The sequence below is a fragment of the Leptonotus elevatus genome, chromosome 2 (assembly GCF_054856555.1).
Source record: "Leptonotus elevatus isolate MCC_2025b chromosome 2, RoL_Lele_1.0, whole genome shotgun sequence".
NCBI classification, from domain to species: Eukaryota; Metazoa; Chordata; class Actinopteri; order Syngnathiformes; family Syngnathidae; genus Leptonotus; species Leptonotus elevatus.
The window spans coordinates 42,677,447-42,693,621 of record NC_141240.1 but is presented as its reverse complement, the minus strand read 5'-3'; the positions used below and the strand labels follow the sequence as shown (position 1 = coordinate 42,693,621).

Genomic DNA, 16,175 nt, shown 5'->3' with positions numbered 1-16,175 from the left:
TTATGTTGGAAGTGAAATTACTTCCTGAAAGCGGGTGGTTTGAATTTCATTTTTATTATTATTATTATTATTTTTGATTTAGCTTACTTCAGTGGGGGAGTTCAAAAATGTGTGTTTGCTAACGGGCAACGTTAGCTAGCACATAGCCTGACCATCATGTTTGCCAAACAAGCTCACGATAACTCAAAGAAAATTGACCTTTTGACTTCACTGGATTAATTTATATTCAACCTACCAAGCCGAGGTTGGAGAAACGTTTGTGTTTTTATTTCAAAAATATGTTTTTGAGCTGTTATTCACATCGTTTTTTTCTTACATGTGCTGATGTGTTTTCATCCAACGCAGATAATCGTGGTTTTGTGGAATTTAGAGCACAGCAGTTCAGCGGCCCTCTCACCTGCGGCAGCCCTGTACACAGTCCCGAAGGGTGCGTATTTGCGTATGACTGACACTTAAACCTATCGTATTCAATACAAGACATTTTGAGCCTTCTAATTCATGAGTATATTTTTTCCCGCATTAAAATCCTGACGTATATAATCTGATTCATGCATAGCACGGATAATCCATTAGAGGGCAGTATCACCCAGCTGATGGCAGAGCCGTATAGTGAGAGAGTTTGGCCAACTCGGTTTCAGCAGGGTAACAAGATGGCGTCCATATGTCATGTGACGCTGTCACGCTGTGATTGGTCGCGCTGTGATTGGTCAGATTCTCTCGACATACGGCTCTGGCTGATGGCGACCTTGCAAGATCGGAGGAGAGACACCTGTAATTAATAATGTTCTTTTTGATTTTTGCAAATTCTAATATGTTTGATATATCTGTTTATTAATATGTGTTTGATAGTTATAAATGTATGAATTTCAAAGCATTGTGATGATAGGTATCAAATATGATACAAATCAAAAGTCATTGGAAGTTGATTTTAAATATTTTTTTTATATTTGCTTGTTCAAAAATGACCAATAAATACTCTATTTAATAAGAATCCGAATTTTCTCTCATATATTTCATGGTTCAGGCTTAAAGCTCACATGCTGAGAAAATAAACAAATAAAGAGAAATAAACAAACGCCTCGAACCTTGAATGCAGTTGGAAGGATAATCGTGTTTTTCTTTATCAAAAGGAGATACGGTTCTTCCGAGCGCAGCCCAGCAGCATTTTACCCTCACACGCACGCCTCCCCCGACGGCTCCCAGGTAAACATCATGGGCGTCCACACCGTCCCCGGCAGCCCCAACACCCTCCACCGCACAGTGGCCACCAACACTCCCCCAAGCCCCGCCCTCCAAAGGCGCCTGGGCCAAGCCAGTCCTTCAGCGGTCAGACGCACGCCTCCAGCAGGCGGCAGCAGAGACGGCATCCCCTCCAGCCCCTTAATTGGCCGAAACCCCAAAACAAGCGCGCCGCCCGCCAGCCCGCTGACGGGACGGCGCGCCGCGGCGAGCGGCCGCAGCACCCCTGATGAGTTGGGGGCCACGTCTCGTCAGGCGCAGCCGCCTTCCACGCCCGCCTTCCCCGTCTCCCCGCAGCTGCCAATCAAGAGGCACGCAAGCAGCGGGGACACGGACAGGATGGACAGCAAGAACAAGTTTGACCCGGCAGCCGAGGCCGCCGGGTCAAACTTGACCGGCTCTTACCCAGACACCTCCAAGTCCATCTATGGTGAGACATGAGATGAGCTGCGAGCGTTTGAGGGTCCCCCCAACACACACATTTTGTATTTGATTCTGTCCTCAGCAGACGGTTATCCAGACATCAAGATGAATGTTAAGTTTGTCCAAGACACGTCCAAGTTCTGGTACAAGCCCGACATCTCCCGAGAGCAAGGTGACACCGGGAGATCTCCGCGCACTCCCGTCAGCATCGTCACGTCTTCGTCTTGACTCTCATCTTTCCTTTTTCAGCCATTAACGTGCTCAAGGACCGAGAACCCGGCGCCTTCGTCATCAGGGACAGCCACTCCTTCCGTGGCGCTTACGGTCTTGCCTTGAAGGTGGCCTGCCCGCCACCGACGGTACAGCAAAGCAAAAAAGGTACCACCGGGACAAAAACTCGCAATTTCATCAATTACATTTTGTTTCCAAATACGACGATCCCGAGTTGATATCGTTTTGCGCCAGTTCCGCGTTAAATGTACACTTCCAAAAATGTAAAAATTGAACTCTTTGCTAAAGTGAAATTTCCTTTTTAGACTTTAAGTTGCTATTTACTTTCACATATCAGCGTTATTTTTTTCACATTGTCAGTGTTATTTCTTAACACTTAAAAGTGTTCTTTCCTTTCCTTTTTTGGTGTTAATTTCTTACATTTTTAGTTTGACTTCTGACAAGTTTTTATTTTCTAATCAAACAACATGTTTGGGGGGCAACAACACCAACAAGTACGCCGCGAGATACTACACGATCATTGCCGCAACATTCTTCCGTTTTTAGCTTTACAGAAAAGTAATGAACAGAAATTATATTACTCGTGAAAATCCGGAAACTTTTTGTTGTGTGAACTCATGAACAAAATAATTCAAGAACCGTATCATTTCATCCCGACCTTATAAAACGGAATAATGCAGACCCAGAGTTGTCGTTAAAATCCAAGAAAAAACGCAGCTTCACTCTTAAAAACAGTTGGGTCAAAAATAACCCAATTATGGACCAAAAATGGACCGATCCACTCTCTGGGTTGTTTTATACAAAATGACCCAAGTAAAAGATCTGACCAATATTTATGAGTTCTTTCACGCTGAAAGACCCATTTCGTGACTCATCCTTGGGTCAAATCGACCTAAGGAGAGGATCGGTCCATTTTGGACCCAAATGTTTTTAGAGTGTAGGAGAAAAGAGCCCGGCTGTATAAGGCAACTCAGTTTCTGCTCTGTGTGTGTTCGACATTCAAAAGTCCAAAATAAGGAAGGCTAGATTTTGCACTGAATTTGACACGACCGAATTTTCCGTGCGCTTCCTTCCGATGCATCGAGTTGCCGATGTGACCAACGAGCTGGTGAGACACTTCCTGATCGAAACGAGCCCCAAAGGTGTCCGCCTTAAGGGTTGTCCCAATGAGCCTTACTTTGGTGAGTGCATCTGCGGCGCCGCCGTGACATCTGGCCATGGACCCGACTCACGCCCACTTTTTTGACTGGCCGCAGGTTGTCTCTCGGCGCTGGTCTACCAACACTCCATGACTCCTTTGGCGCTGCCCTGCAAGCTGATGATCCCCACCAAAGGTCGCACGGCGGGCAGCCGCAAATCCTCTTCCCCAAGTTGTGTGCGATGCTTGACATCTGCTTGCCTTTGTGCAGACCCAAATGAAGAGGCGCTGGAGCTGGCCACACCCACCGACCCGGTTGTGGAGCTTTTGAAGCAAGGGACAGGTAACCGCCGCCTCCTTTCCCGTGCTCGACACGGTCGCTCATCCGCGTTGCCTCACGGTGTCGCCTCTACTTTACAGTTCAGAAGCTTCCGGAAGAGTCTCACGGTAAATATTTGTCACGTCACGCCGTGCTTCCATTTTTTGCATCAGGTAAGTGACGACGAGTTGCGCTTTTTGTCCTCCAGCGTCCAACGTGCTCTACATTAACTCTGTGGACATGGAGTCCTTGACTGGCCCTCAAGCCATTGCCAAGGCCATCAGTCAGACGCTGGCGACCGATCCTCTGCCGAGCGCCACCGTCGTCCACTGCAAAGTGTCCCCGCAGGGCATCATGCTCACAGACAGTCACAGGAAGTACGTACTGCACGTCGCGCCATAGAAACGGACCTTTTCACAACGTGTGTTCAACAATTGGGCGCTTCCAAGTGGTAAACGGGGATGCAACGAGAACGGCAATATCGTGATATCGCGATATTAAAACTCGGCGTCGTGTCGCGATATCAAAAGCAGCACATCTGTTAAAAAAAAAAGACTGGTTGATTTCCATTTGTGCAGTTCTAACACCCTCTGGTTTAATTTTCACAAGGCATGTTTCGGCCCTTTATGTTTAAAAGCGATGTTGATGTTCAGATGAAGGTGAACGTCATATCTTGTGAACCGAGTCAATATGTGGAGGAACTCAATGTATGCGTAGCAAGCAAGTGCCTCAATGTTAAGTGTTATTAGAGATTGTAGGTTGTTTATATGTTAAAGCCACACCCACCTTGGTGGAGGTATATGCAATATTGTTGTTGTTGTTGTTGTTGTTTTTTTTACAATATTGTGACTTTTTTTTATTGCCAATAGGGACGCATCGATTATGAAGCTAACAATACAATAATTATCACGATATCGTGGGAAGGTTGGCAATATATATTAAAAAAAAAGGTCACAATATTGTGTTTGTGTACATAACAACAATCCATATTAACAACCTATAATATCTAATAACACTTCATGTTGAGGCACTCACACATTGAGTTCCTCCACATTGACTTGCTTCACAAGCATATTACATTCCTCCTCATCTGACCATTAGTGTGGATTTTAAACATAGAAGGACAAAACATGCCTTGTGGAAATTAAACCGCACTAAAAATCTATCCACCAGAGGGTGCTGGAACTGCACTGACATTTTAAAAATATGTTTTGCTTTTAATATTGTGACATGTCGACGACGATATTGTGGCCATTTTAACATCGCAATATCACGATATTGCCGCTATCGTTACATGCCTAGTTGCCAACCTGCCGACAAATTGTGATAATAAGCGAAGTGCGCATTACGTTTGCGCATGCGTGAAAATCAAGAAAAAGACTTTCAGCCTTAAGTGACAAAACGACAGGTACTTTTTAACTGTCCTAATGGAGTTTATCGGCAAAAAAACCAACAAAAAAACACCATTGCTGGAGAAGACGGACGTGTACGCTTGTAAACCTCGGTTCACTCTTCCCAATTTCCAGACAGAAAAGAAAGATCCAAACGGACGTATAAGAGGATCTTTTTTAAAGCACATTTATTTGGTCAATATCCTGAAAGCGCGGGAACTGACGGAAGCATCGCGAAGTTTGCTAGCGGACGAACGTGTAACCAAACTAATGTCGGTCATTTAAGAACCCGCTTCAACCTTCAGCGAAGAAAGCTCCGACCCGTGTTCTCGATCGCGTCCCGGTGTTGTGTCCTCGTTCCGACTCCCGCTAAAGTGCACGCGGTCAGTCAAATAATAAGCACTTCAATAGGCTTACGTGTCGCGTACGACCTCGACGCTATGCGCGTTTAAAATGGATTCAATGAAGAACATCAACTTTCCAACGGTTGAAATGGGCCAAATCGGCGCTTGCCCACGTTTTCAACGACAAGTTGGTAGCAGGCTACCAGCCGGCCTACCCATAATGCACCGCGCTGCCGAGATGCGCACTTTGCTTATTTTCGTATCGTGACCTTCATATCGTGATAATATCGTGATCATGACGTCCTTCGTGACTACTTAAAACATGAACGGAAAATGTTGTAAACGTCCGCTTGTAAAGCGACGGACATGGAAACAAAACTCCATCATCAGATTTGTAAAAAAAAAAAAAACATGTTATCACACATTTGTATGACATGTTTGGCTGAATTGTCATTGAGCAAGATTCCGTGGCCATCCGGATCGTCATCATTCCTAGCAACAGAAAAAATCCATCGATTAAACAGTCCCTCGATGATCATGTGATCTGTTTCTGAATTTCCACCATTTTCTCAACGTCGATGTTGAAATGGAAATTACGGTACGGCGTTCTGTCGCCTTTTCCAGCAATGTTCTTTTCAGTTGACACATTCAAAATACAGTGCTAGAAAATAAATCCGCCATGTTTGGTCCATCGCTCGGCGGTGGTCAAATGACATTTGTTGACTCGCAGTTGCCATCGCAGTCTTTGCCACCCAGAGCAGACGCGCAAACGCTATGACGGCGCTGTCGGGAAACGGTCGACTCGCAACATCGCATGCTTGCATCACCTGTCGTCCACGTAAGAAAGTCATTCTAACGAACTGTTTCTGTAGGATCTTCTTCCGGCGGCATTATCCCCTAAGCACCATAACCTACTGTGACGCCGACCCGCAGGACAGAAGGTATGACGTCCTGTCAACGGGACGAAACTTCAAAGTTGGAAAATAATTGCTTTTTTTTTTTTTTTACTCGTGCATTTTCAAGGATTGGCGCCTCCAAAAGGTGCTTTCAAATGCGTCGATTGAGATTCGGCAAATGTTCGGGTATTTATCTCCACGGGGCACTTCTTTTGCCACCAATAGTTTGCAGTTTGATTGTTAAAAATACGCTGGAAAAACACCAAAAATGGAGTTCACGCGACTTCCTGCAGGCGTCAATAGAACGAGTGACAGAAAAGAGCTCAGCGGGAAAAAAAAGTATACACACATGCAATGTAATTGTTTCATGATACTTGCACGGTTTCCATTCACCCGTTTGTATTCGAATTTTCAACACATGCGAAAATAAAACTGCATGGAAACACAAGAAATTGGAAAATAGGCACAAAAATGTCCCCAAAAGTTTTTACGCTGAGAGGGGTTGGATTTTGAAGCGTATCGAAAAAAAGGAAAATACGAATTTTGTCAATGGAAGGTTTTGCGAATAACCGCTAACAAGACTGGATACACGTCGGACGATAAAGTAAGGTATGTTTGACAAAACAGAAATCTTTAGGGAATGAATTCAAGAAGCGGATATGAACGCAATTTTAGATGAAAAACAGCAAAGAAACGCTACGCTTGATCAACAACGACAAAAGCAAACTCATACGACGTCATTGCACGGCGCAGTCGCTTCCTGGTCTTCTTCTTCTTTTAAATGACTGTCGGATCACATCTCTTCAAGGTGTATAGCGCCACCTACAGCGGCGGAGTCCCCTCTCAATATTCGCAAAAGAACAACAGATGGCATAAGTCGCGGGTTCGTTTTGCGCATTTGCACAAAATGAGCTTAAACATTTTGAAACATTTGGATGGAAGCCCACCTACTGATAAATCGTAAATGTAATGATCATGAAAAGAAATACAAATAAAAAAAAATTGTTACAATTGCAATGTCAAAATTGATCGATCACTATTTCCCGAGAAAAGAAAACTTTCAAAAAGATGTCCATTTTTTTTCACAGATGGAAAATATTGCAGATAAATTTGACTTTGGAGTATGATGAGTCTTACAGTAATAAAATGATTTGATTGTGCAGGTGGGGCCAAGAGAGCGGTTGTTCGCTTCGGTGAGTATTTTCAACGTGATTTCTGTGCACGTGGGACAAAACGCAAACGCACGTTTGTTCTCTTTCAGGCTTTTTGGTTTTGTGGCGAGGAAACAAGGAAGCACAACAGACAATGTCAGCCACCTGTTTGCCGAGCTGGATCCCGACCAGCCGGCCTCCGACGTCGTCGGCTTTGTCTCCAAAATGATGAGGCGATGAAACGCGCGCCCGGATGGCGGCTATTTTTTAAATCCATCATTTTTGTCTCTGGGATTGGAGGATCTCTTCTTTTTTTTATTTCCTTGATTTCTACCTATATTTTTCTGCCTTTCTGCTTTGGCGTCTTTTTTGCGAGGTGAACTTGTGAGCGGATGTGCCAACGCGGGCCTGAAAATGGGACAAGGCCGCCGGACTGAAACGCGGAGACGAGAGCGGGAGGAAGGGACATGCGAGGCTCGGATGTTTCAGGGTGTTTTCTTCTTTTTCTTGATTGATTTACCAAAGGTCGACGCAATACGAGCGCAAGAATGACGTAGCGATTAAGCCATTCTTATTTTTTTTCTTCTTTAAAAAATATACACACAAAAAAAGAAAAGAAGTCGTTTCTTCTTGACATTGTCTTCAGGAAAGAAAAAAAAAAAAAGTTGGCCTTTGATGGCTTTTGGCAAAACGTTGTCTGAAGACCTTATGCATGTTAGCTTGACCTTTAAGCTGGGTTCTCCTACCTTCCACTAGTCGGCGCTTGGTGTCAACTTTTCTGGTTCTGCTGTGTGTTCGAAAGGGCTCTGCAGTGAAACGGCGACTGATCTAAACTGCACATTGCGGACCAGACCCCCCCCCCCCCCCCAAAAAAAAAGAAAAGACAAACAGCACATTTAGCAACACGAAGCTCCGTGCACACCTGCTTTTCCATCCCCCTCCCCCTCCCCCTCCCCTTCCCCCTCCCCCTCCCCCTCCCCTCCCCCTCCCCCGCCCAAGACGCTTTAGCGCAAGCAACTGGTGACTTTGATGGTCCACCGTTCACGCTTGTGACAGAATGACACTGGAAAGCACCTCCGGGAATCTCAACCTGGACCGATGCACTCTTGGCTTTCGCTGCATGCTGTTGATCCCTCATCGCATTCGCCATTCACTGAAAACTCTCGTACACACTGAGACCGTTTGACTTGTGGAAAGACCGCATGAAGTAGATTTTTTTATTATTTTTTTTAATGAAATGCTCAAGCAGATGTAGACAACCCACCTTTTGAAGTAGTCAAATGCTGGTGATATTTGGATTGGAATTGTGGGTATGCGGGGCGGGCGGGTCTGTTTCCATTTGTTTCCACTGTGTTGTCACAAAACACATTTCGATATTTTTAGCAGAGAAAAAGCAAACAAACGAGTCTTCACGACGTGCACACGCGCGAGCATCTGCAAGAAGAGGATCGCTATATATGTACATAGATGAACTACTTTGAAAGGTGACTTAGCGAAAAGTATTTATTTTTGTTGCTTTGGTCCCTCATGAGTACTCATTATGCATATATTGTACAGTCTAGATAAAGAAATGGGTTCAGACAAAAAAGACAAATCTATACTTATTTTGGCTAATGATTTCAAAGTCTGAGGATTTTTGAAATGTTTGAATATGTGATGCACATGACTTTGGACATGTTTTTGTTTTGGCTCGTCTCGTTTGTCATCTTGGCAAAAAGCAGTGTAGCGGACTTGCATGGACACAAAAGTTTGTTGGCGGGAAACCTAGAACAGATTGTAGTTGATAGAACATTGCAGATTCAACAAAAAAAAAGCATACGGGAAAAGAGGCCAAGTGCAAACGCAATACAAAAACAATGTGTGCCCACGACAGTTATGATTTTTGCCAAAGAGTCACATCAGCTGCTTTTTTGTCCTTCTTCCATTTGACATGCAAAAATTTGTTACGCGGGGGGTGTTCACATTTATGCACTGAGACATTATTGATGTCTTCTTCTTTTTAAATGTATGCCCGGAGAAATAAGATGCCTGCTGCGTACATGAAGCACTGAACATGAAAGAGCGGCGGAGAAGCGTCAGGAAATGCACATGCAAAAAAAGCTCTTCTGAGGCTTCGTCGTCAGACCTCCCGGACGCCGAGGATTTATTGATGTTTTTTTATTTTGGGGTGTTGTTTCTTTCTTTCCTGATATCTTGCCATCTTGTTCCATTGCGTTACGTGGAAGCAGAGCTGTGCAGCACGCTTCTGTCCAAGAAAGCATTTTTTATAAAAGACCTCGGAAAGTGTCCAAAAGGTTGTTGTCTCAACTGTATTAATGTGAAGAGGAAAAAAAAAAGACACGCGGATTGTGTTTGTGCTTATCGTCTTCATTTTGTCATTACGGCTTACCTAAGGAAAAAAAACAAAACATTAAAGCAATACAAGTCTGTTACATTCAAGTGTATGTCTGCGTATGCACGTGTCGGATTATTTGTTTTTGTCTCCAAATGGCCACCGGAGTCTGGTGGGTGGCGGGTGTGCAGCATCGGCCCTTTAGCTGACGCAAACTAATTACAATAATCGGTATGTGCCAAACTCAGCTTTAAACTGACAGTCTAAAAAAAACAGTCAGTCAAAATAGCCAAAATACAATGGCGCCTTCAGATTCCAGTTCAATTTGTTCCATGATCACGCTCATAAGAGAGCAGTTGGATCTCAAGTTCATCGTATTGAAATGAATGGAAATGCTATTAATCAATTCCAGCTTCCCCCCAAAAAATTACTATTCCATATGTTATAAAAACGTAAATTAAATAATTTTTTTTAAAAAAGTGCTGCGCCTTCTTGTATGGCCACCTGGGGGCAGTACAAGACAGTTGTGAAGCCCACTGGAGTTCTCGGCAGGACACGCCCAGCTGCAAGATGATGAGCTGATGGCTGCTGCGTAATCATTTGCAGCTGGGCGCGTCCTGCCGAGAACTCAACTGTGATTCAGAACACGCCTCTCAGGTCACCAATATGACCTTAAAACACAAAGATAAAGGATATATGAATGTGAGTACTGCTATATTGTCAATGTTCGTAGCGTTGCTTTATCGGGCGCGTTCGAAAACGTACGTTTGTTGAGAAGTGCATGAATTTCTGAACCCACCGGTGTTGTGTTTGCAAAACGAATAATAATTTGTCAAAGTCATAATCAACTCGCTAGCCCACACAGCGAGCTAACGCCAGCCTCACAACTTCCACCCTAAGAAACAAAGCCCCGCACCTCGCGGCACTAAACGGCAAACGGATGCTAAATGACATTTTTATCCCCCGTCAGGCCACAACCCTCGCGTCTTGCTAGTTCCATCTCCTTCTGCCTGACGTTCTGGCGCACTGTCCCCAATCGGAGTGCCGAGTGTGCGTAGCGGTGTCCTGACAAACCCGTCCAAGTAGCATACCTCGCACTTCTGTGCATGCGCTGTAGGAAACGGGTCATGCGCAGTAAAAACAGGTTGGGTGTTTGGTTGAATTTAGCGTGAGGCAACAATTAGTTTAGGGTATGCTGATCTGACAGAACGCCGGCACTCCATCTTCGGTGCACTCTGAATTTCCGAACGGCAAATTCGAGCGCTAGAAGCATATTTCCGAACGCACCCTTCCTTGTTTTCAATCTGTTGCTTAAAGGGTTAAAAGCTCATGACATAGATGCTAGTAGTAAACAGTAGCTCTAAGCTAGCTGACTGAAAGGCTGAATTGTAATTGTTTTAAATATACGGCAAACTTTAAGTGAGAGCGGCGTTGAAGAGTTTGATATCTTTTTCTTTTCTTTTACGAATTGTTCATATTTGCTGCTGAATGTAAGGTGTGTTGACTTTTGAGAGAGGACGCGCCGCTGACCCGCCACCTGGAGGGTGTTGCGCAACTTGTGGTTAAGGCTCGAAACACCCAGTGAAGGTCAGGGAGCACTTCGCGATCTCTCTCGTTAGGCTTCATCAATTAGACATTGTTTGATTCACTGTGAAATTCACGTACGAGTCGCCGGACTCTTCCATTAATCGTCAATAACTGCCGATGATGATGATGGCCACATTTCGCTGAGTGCTTGCACATATTCGGCAAATGCTTTCTGATGCCAAGAGTAAGCGTGGATCGGTTAAAAAGATTTATTTACAAATACACCGTTGACTCTAAACACTGGATAATTCATCTATTTTAGCAGCTATACTTTTTCAAGGTAGAGTTATAGCTTGATACAAAAATAGAAATATATGAAATTCCTGTACAAGACGAAATGAACACGAGAATTGACAAAGATTTAAAAAAATAAAAAATTAAATATTGACAATGAAAAGCATGAACCTCAATCTAAGCACCGACACTCGCACATCACAGGATTTGATTGAAAAGACTTGAAAAAGACAACCCGAATGAGGACAAGAGTTAGAAAAAAAATGAATGGTCGGGGAAGCGTTATAAATACATCTTAAATATGATAGTGGTGGATAAACCTTACAACAAACAACAAACTAAATTCAATAGCACGATATAAAAAAAAACAACTACAATTCACAAGTCTTCCCTTCGGGTTCTTTTGCACCGTGCGCCTGTGTCGCTGCCTTGTTCTTCGTCCACTGGATGGTGGCGTCACCACATTCCAAATGGAGGAGTCCTGAGTAAGACAGAATGTTTGTTATCCGATGACTTTCCCGAACGTCCTCCTAACGGCAGGCGTACGTTTGTGTGCCTGGCGTGTCGGTCCACCGCCGCCCTTCCTGGAGCTGTCGATTGAGGACACGTCGATGACTTCTGCATCGCGGCTGCTTCTCTTACTTGCGGAAGCACTGTCAAGACCCAAATCGAGTCTTAGGTACGAAGGACGAGGCTTTTTGCCAACATGTGACCACCTACCAGCCGCCGACGTCGTCATCGTCTCGTTTCCTTTTCCTGACACCGTTGTTGCTTTTAGGCAAGGACTTGATGTTGCGGATCGTGATGACCGACTGGTCCGACATCGCGGGTTCAGTCGCGTGATCCCCCCGTGTGAAGCTTGAAGTGCTCCAAATGGGCCTTGCCGAGGTTTCCTTGTTCTGACAGTTGCGACCCACCTCCATGCAGTCGTGCCAGAGTTTGACGCTGGAAGAGAAGACACCAGGGAGTCGGACGATGTCATCCTTCGACCCCATTGGGGGGAACGAGCGGACACATGGATACACTTACTAAGCACTGTTTGGGAATTTGCCGTCAAAGTGGCTCATGGAAACAAACGGGTGCTCCTGAATTTGGCACGGCCCGGACCTTTTGCTCGGATCCATCTGGAGCATTGTAGCAACTAAGTTCACAAAGCTCTCCAGGTCACACTGCATAGCGCACCAGTCCTCATCGCTACAACTGATCGGTCTCACAAAATGAACCTGGGTCACGGCATAAGGACGCATGTTACGCTAACACTGCGGCAATAAATACACAAGTCGGGCGAACGGACCTCCAGCAGATCCGACAGCTTGTTTAAAGGTTGAGTCCCGTCGTAAGTTGTGACCATTTCGGCTCGGTTCTGGAGAGAGGAAAGACAAAATATCAAAAGGCAAGCTTCTAATGCAGCAAAGGCGAGCGCAAGAACGACGTACGGGTACCTTCAACCTCCATTTCTTGGCTTTCTTGCGGAAGAAGCATGAAGTGAATATGCCGGCGTCGAGGAGGCTGGCCGGCAGCTTCCCGAGCGTGGTGCTGATCTGCGACAACTGCGGACGTGGCAAATCCAAGTTGGAATCGGTGATGCGCAGCTCTCTATGGCGGCACGTCGCGCTTACCATGCTGTACTCGTCGGAACCATCAAAAAGAGCTCGGCCAAGAAGAAGCTCCACGGCGACGCAGCCCAGAGACCACACGTCGATGGCCTCCGTGCACTCGTGGCCTAACAGCACCTCGGGACATCTTGGGGGAGAGACATCACATTTGAGACCAGGTGTGTCCACAATTTTTTATCCAAAGGCCACAGACAGAAAAATGGAAGGATGCTGACCACTTTGACATTCGTTTATATGGAAACGCAGAAGAAGACATTCTATTCTGAAGACCAAGCAGACAGTTTTCCTCCTCTCTGATGTAAACACCGGAATAGATATTTTGATGATGGATCCGAGTAGACTCACCGGTACCACATGCTCTGAACGGTCATTCCCCGTGACAGCTCTGAGGCATGTAGAGCCAAGCCGAAGTCGATCACCTTCACCTTCAGCGGCAATTGCAAGTGGTCCACCACCATGATGTTGTCGGGCTTCAGATCGCAGTGGACGATCCCAACACTCTTCAGGAACTGCAGGGCAGTCGTCAGCTAAAATGACACGTGAGATGTTAGGTTCCATACGTGATTCTATATGAGATCGGTCAGTGTAGGTCATGATGGGTGAAACATCATGAAACGGATCACCAGTCGATGGCACAACGGACACAAAGACAACCATTCACACTCGTAGTCACACGTACGGGCAATATAGTCTTCAGTGAAGCTAACATTGACTGTGGGAGGAAGCCAGAGTACTGAACCTGGAGAGAATACACACGAGCACAAGGAAATCATACAGTAAGATTCAAGTCCTAAGGAAGAAGCTATCAAATGTGATGCGGATCCGAATGAAACAAATCTGTGAAAGTGGCCAAGGTTTGTGTTCGACTGAAGGGGTCTAACTAAGGTGGTCTCGTTTTGCTCAGCCGGGGGAACTGGCTCATGTTTGTCGCTGGTTGCTAAGCGACCGGACAGGAAGTAGCCTGGTGTCTTAGCTAGCTCAGCAATATGTAGTCGCTCTGGCTTTACTTTTACCGACGAGGAGGGGAAGACGACGAAAAAGGAAACGCGTTCATCCGATTTAAGGGCGCATGGCAGGATCTCGGGGAGTTCGCCTCCTTTAAGGATCACCTCAAATTTCTCAGTCCTTTTTTCACTGTAGCCTACAATACCACCAAATGTCGAGCCCTTTTCACTTTGAAATCACTGTCAGCGTCTCTCCTACTGGATACTCCATCTGACGGACCGTGTGTCATTTGGGCGACAAGACCAACGCAAAACCTTCCCCCCTGTGCCGCCATGGCATTCTGCCGGGGGGACGGGGTATCGCGCACACAATGTCACATGTCACATGTCAGATTCTGTATCACAACAGTTCCAACATGGATATGAATGAGTAGTTATTTGAATATATATTTGAATAATGATATGTTTGCTGTAAGCGTCCAACCTGCTGCAGGACAGGCCGGATCTCCATCAGCGACAGAGGGAGGCGCCACTCGAGCAGCTGATGGAGGCTCATGTCGAGCTTCTCAAACTCCAGGCAAAACTGCCCCTGGAAGGTGAAGGAATCATTCCAGCAGACAATATTGAAGCGGTCCGAGCCGCGTTCTTTCAGCTCGATCAGAACGCGCTCCTGTAACGCACAGCACGAAAGTCACGCGCGGCGTGTCTTTGTCGAGCGCAGCTAACCTTGTGACGTATGCACCTCGTCCTTGGCGTCCTCCATCTTGCTGCTGTCCTTGATCACCTTCAAAGCCACGGTCTCGCCCGATGACATCTTCCTACACTGGACCACTTCGCCGAATGAGCCGGCCCCTAAAAGCTCCTCCATCAAGTAGCTGCAGGTGGGAGAGGAGATCTGGCACTCCACAGTCTCTGGCAAGATGGAGCGCTCCATCCTCTGGTTCCTCACACTGACAGGAGGTCACAACGCGCCCAATCCATGTCTTTGCAGGTTTGCGATCGCTGCGGCTTCATCTGTCGGAGCGCGGCGCACGCCGGTGACTGAAGAACCAAACGAAAGGAGGCATCTTTGCAGACTTGAAGGTCTAGGAAGGTTCAAATGACAACAACGGCCATTATTTGCAAGCACTTACCTGTAAGTCACTTGGACATTTGACAGAGTCAGATGCCTGAGAAGTAAAATACACATATATTAAAGAAATATAATGATACAAAACGGAAAATAAACAAGAAAGCACGAAACGATACAACAAATGGTCATCTAAGGCAAAAACCAGCAGTAAAGAACTATCTATGTGACATCATAGTTATGTGACCTGCGCCTTTGCGACAACCACAAAGAATAAAGACGTGTCAATTAGCGAGCTAACGGTTGTATCCATGGTGACCGAATCCCAAACAGTCTCAATAATCGGACAAATCTACGTATGTTCGGGCTTGCTTTTGGACTCTTCCCCACCGAGCTTTGTAGGACTTTCGTCATCGATATCGCATGTAATCCGAATTTGGCCTTTATGTGTTTTTCAACTGACTAAAGTCCTCTGGCTTGAAACTGACCCTCGGGGGAAACGTCCCTTATAACTAGTCGTAGTCCATGCTTTTAGTATTATTGAACCACCGTCAGTGGTTACTCAAACATGTCGTCACAGGTTTTCTCTTTGTTGAGTTGTTTTGAGTGAAACATTCGCAGCAGCCGCTTTGTCGGAATGGCAGCGCCATCTGCTGGGACGCTCAGCCTGCTCCAGTTGCACCTTGCATGAGAGGCGGACACATGAGCAGCAGACGGACGGGGTACGACCGCGCCAAAATGAGCCACGCTGGGCTTTCTTCCACTTTTAATCACAGTCACTCTTTGAACCAGAGCTGCGGACGCAGCACCGCTTCCTTCTCACTTCGTAACAAAACCATGCCATCGAAAAACTGAAATGAGATCTTGAAAAAGCAGTTTTGCCCTCAAAGTCCTTTTTTTTTTAATGTTCTTGTAAAAACAAAACAAATAAGAAACGGCGACACGGCATGCACAACATGGAAACATGTGACCTTCCCGCATGTTGGAAAAAGCTGACCTGCACATTTGAAGACTGTAAATACTCAAACAAAGGGAAAATTCCCGTTCTGCTCTTATCGCATGGAAAAATCAACACGTTTGTTTTGGTTTGCGCGCAACCTTCCCCTCGCCTGCAGGTGCATCAAAGTGAGGCAAAAACACTTCCGGACGTCGACATCGTCATGTTGATGCTGTCAAATTGCTGACGGCAAAGATGCAAAGTGGGAACATTGATTTGACAGGATTTTTCCATGTGCTGGAAAAACTCCTTATCTGCCATTTG

At 45.6% G+C, this 16,175-nt stretch overlaps 2 protein-coding genes across 10 annotated transcripts in view; one reads left to right on the top strand and one right to left on the bottom strand.

The window, feature by feature from the left end:
- The window catches only part of tns1a (tensin 1a), a 62,572-nt gene extending 53,008 nt beyond the window's left edge, over nt 1-9,564 (top strand). For 5 of the 7 annotated variants that reach the window (XM_086067032.1, XM_086067033.1, XM_086067030.1 and 2 more), the window contains 12 exons: nt 346-427; nt 1,131-1,669; nt 1,745-1,834; nt 1,912-2,040; nt 2,979-3,074; nt 3,150-3,227; nt 3,303-3,374; nt 3,452-3,478; nt 3,559-3,727; nt 5,958-6,026; nt 7,145-7,174; nt 7,243-9,564. In XM_086067032.1, coding sequence (XP_085923158.1) covers nt 346-427; nt 1,131-1,669; nt 1,745-1,834; nt 1,912-2,040; nt 2,979-3,074; nt 3,150-3,227; nt 3,303-3,374; nt 3,452-3,478; nt 3,559-3,727; nt 5,958-6,026; nt 7,145-7,174; nt 7,243-7,372 — 1,511 coding nt within the window. In that variant the 3' untranslated portion in view covers nt 7,373-9,564. The remainder of the gene's footprint in view (nt 1-345; nt 428-1,130; nt 1,670-1,744; nt 1,835-1,911; nt 2,041-2,978; nt 3,075-3,149; nt 3,228-3,302; nt 3,375-3,451; nt 3,479-3,558; nt 3,728-5,957; nt 6,027-7,144; nt 7,175-7,242) is intronic. The other 2 variants (XM_086067036.1, XM_086067031.1) reach the window with 1 other exon arrangement.
- A 1,445-nt stretch (nt 9,565-11,009) lies between these two features.
- Nucleotides 11,010-15,159, bottom strand: LOC147180114 (homeodomain-interacting protein kinase 2-like). Of its 3 annotated transcripts, XM_086069050.1 has the most exons (12): nt 14,979-15,159; nt 14,588-14,886; nt 14,330-14,515; nt 13,581-13,640; nt 13,247-13,428; nt 12,905-13,028; nt 12,728-12,835; nt 12,580-12,648; nt 12,315-12,508; nt 12,006-12,230; nt 11,832-11,938; nt 11,010-11,766 (listed from the first exon to the last, which is right to left on the bottom strand). In XM_086069050.1, the coding sequence occupies exons 2-12, from the start codon at nt 14,777-14,779 to the stop codon at nt 11,657-11,659; spliced, it is 1,557 nt and encodes a 518-aa protein (XP_085925176.1). In that variant the 5' UTR covers nt 14,780-14,886; nt 14,979-15,159; the 3' UTR covers nt 11,010-11,656. The 3 variants fall into 3 exon arrangements, with proteins under 3 accessions (XP_085925176.1, XP_085925178.1, XP_085925177.1); XM_086069052.1 differs by lacking the exon at nt 14,979-15,159 and having other exon boundaries at nt 14,330-14,434; nt 14,572-14,674; XM_086069051.1 differs by lacking the exon at nt 13,581-13,640 and having other exon boundaries at nt 11,012-11,766.
- Nucleotides 15,160-16,175: the final 1,016 nt, after the last annotated feature.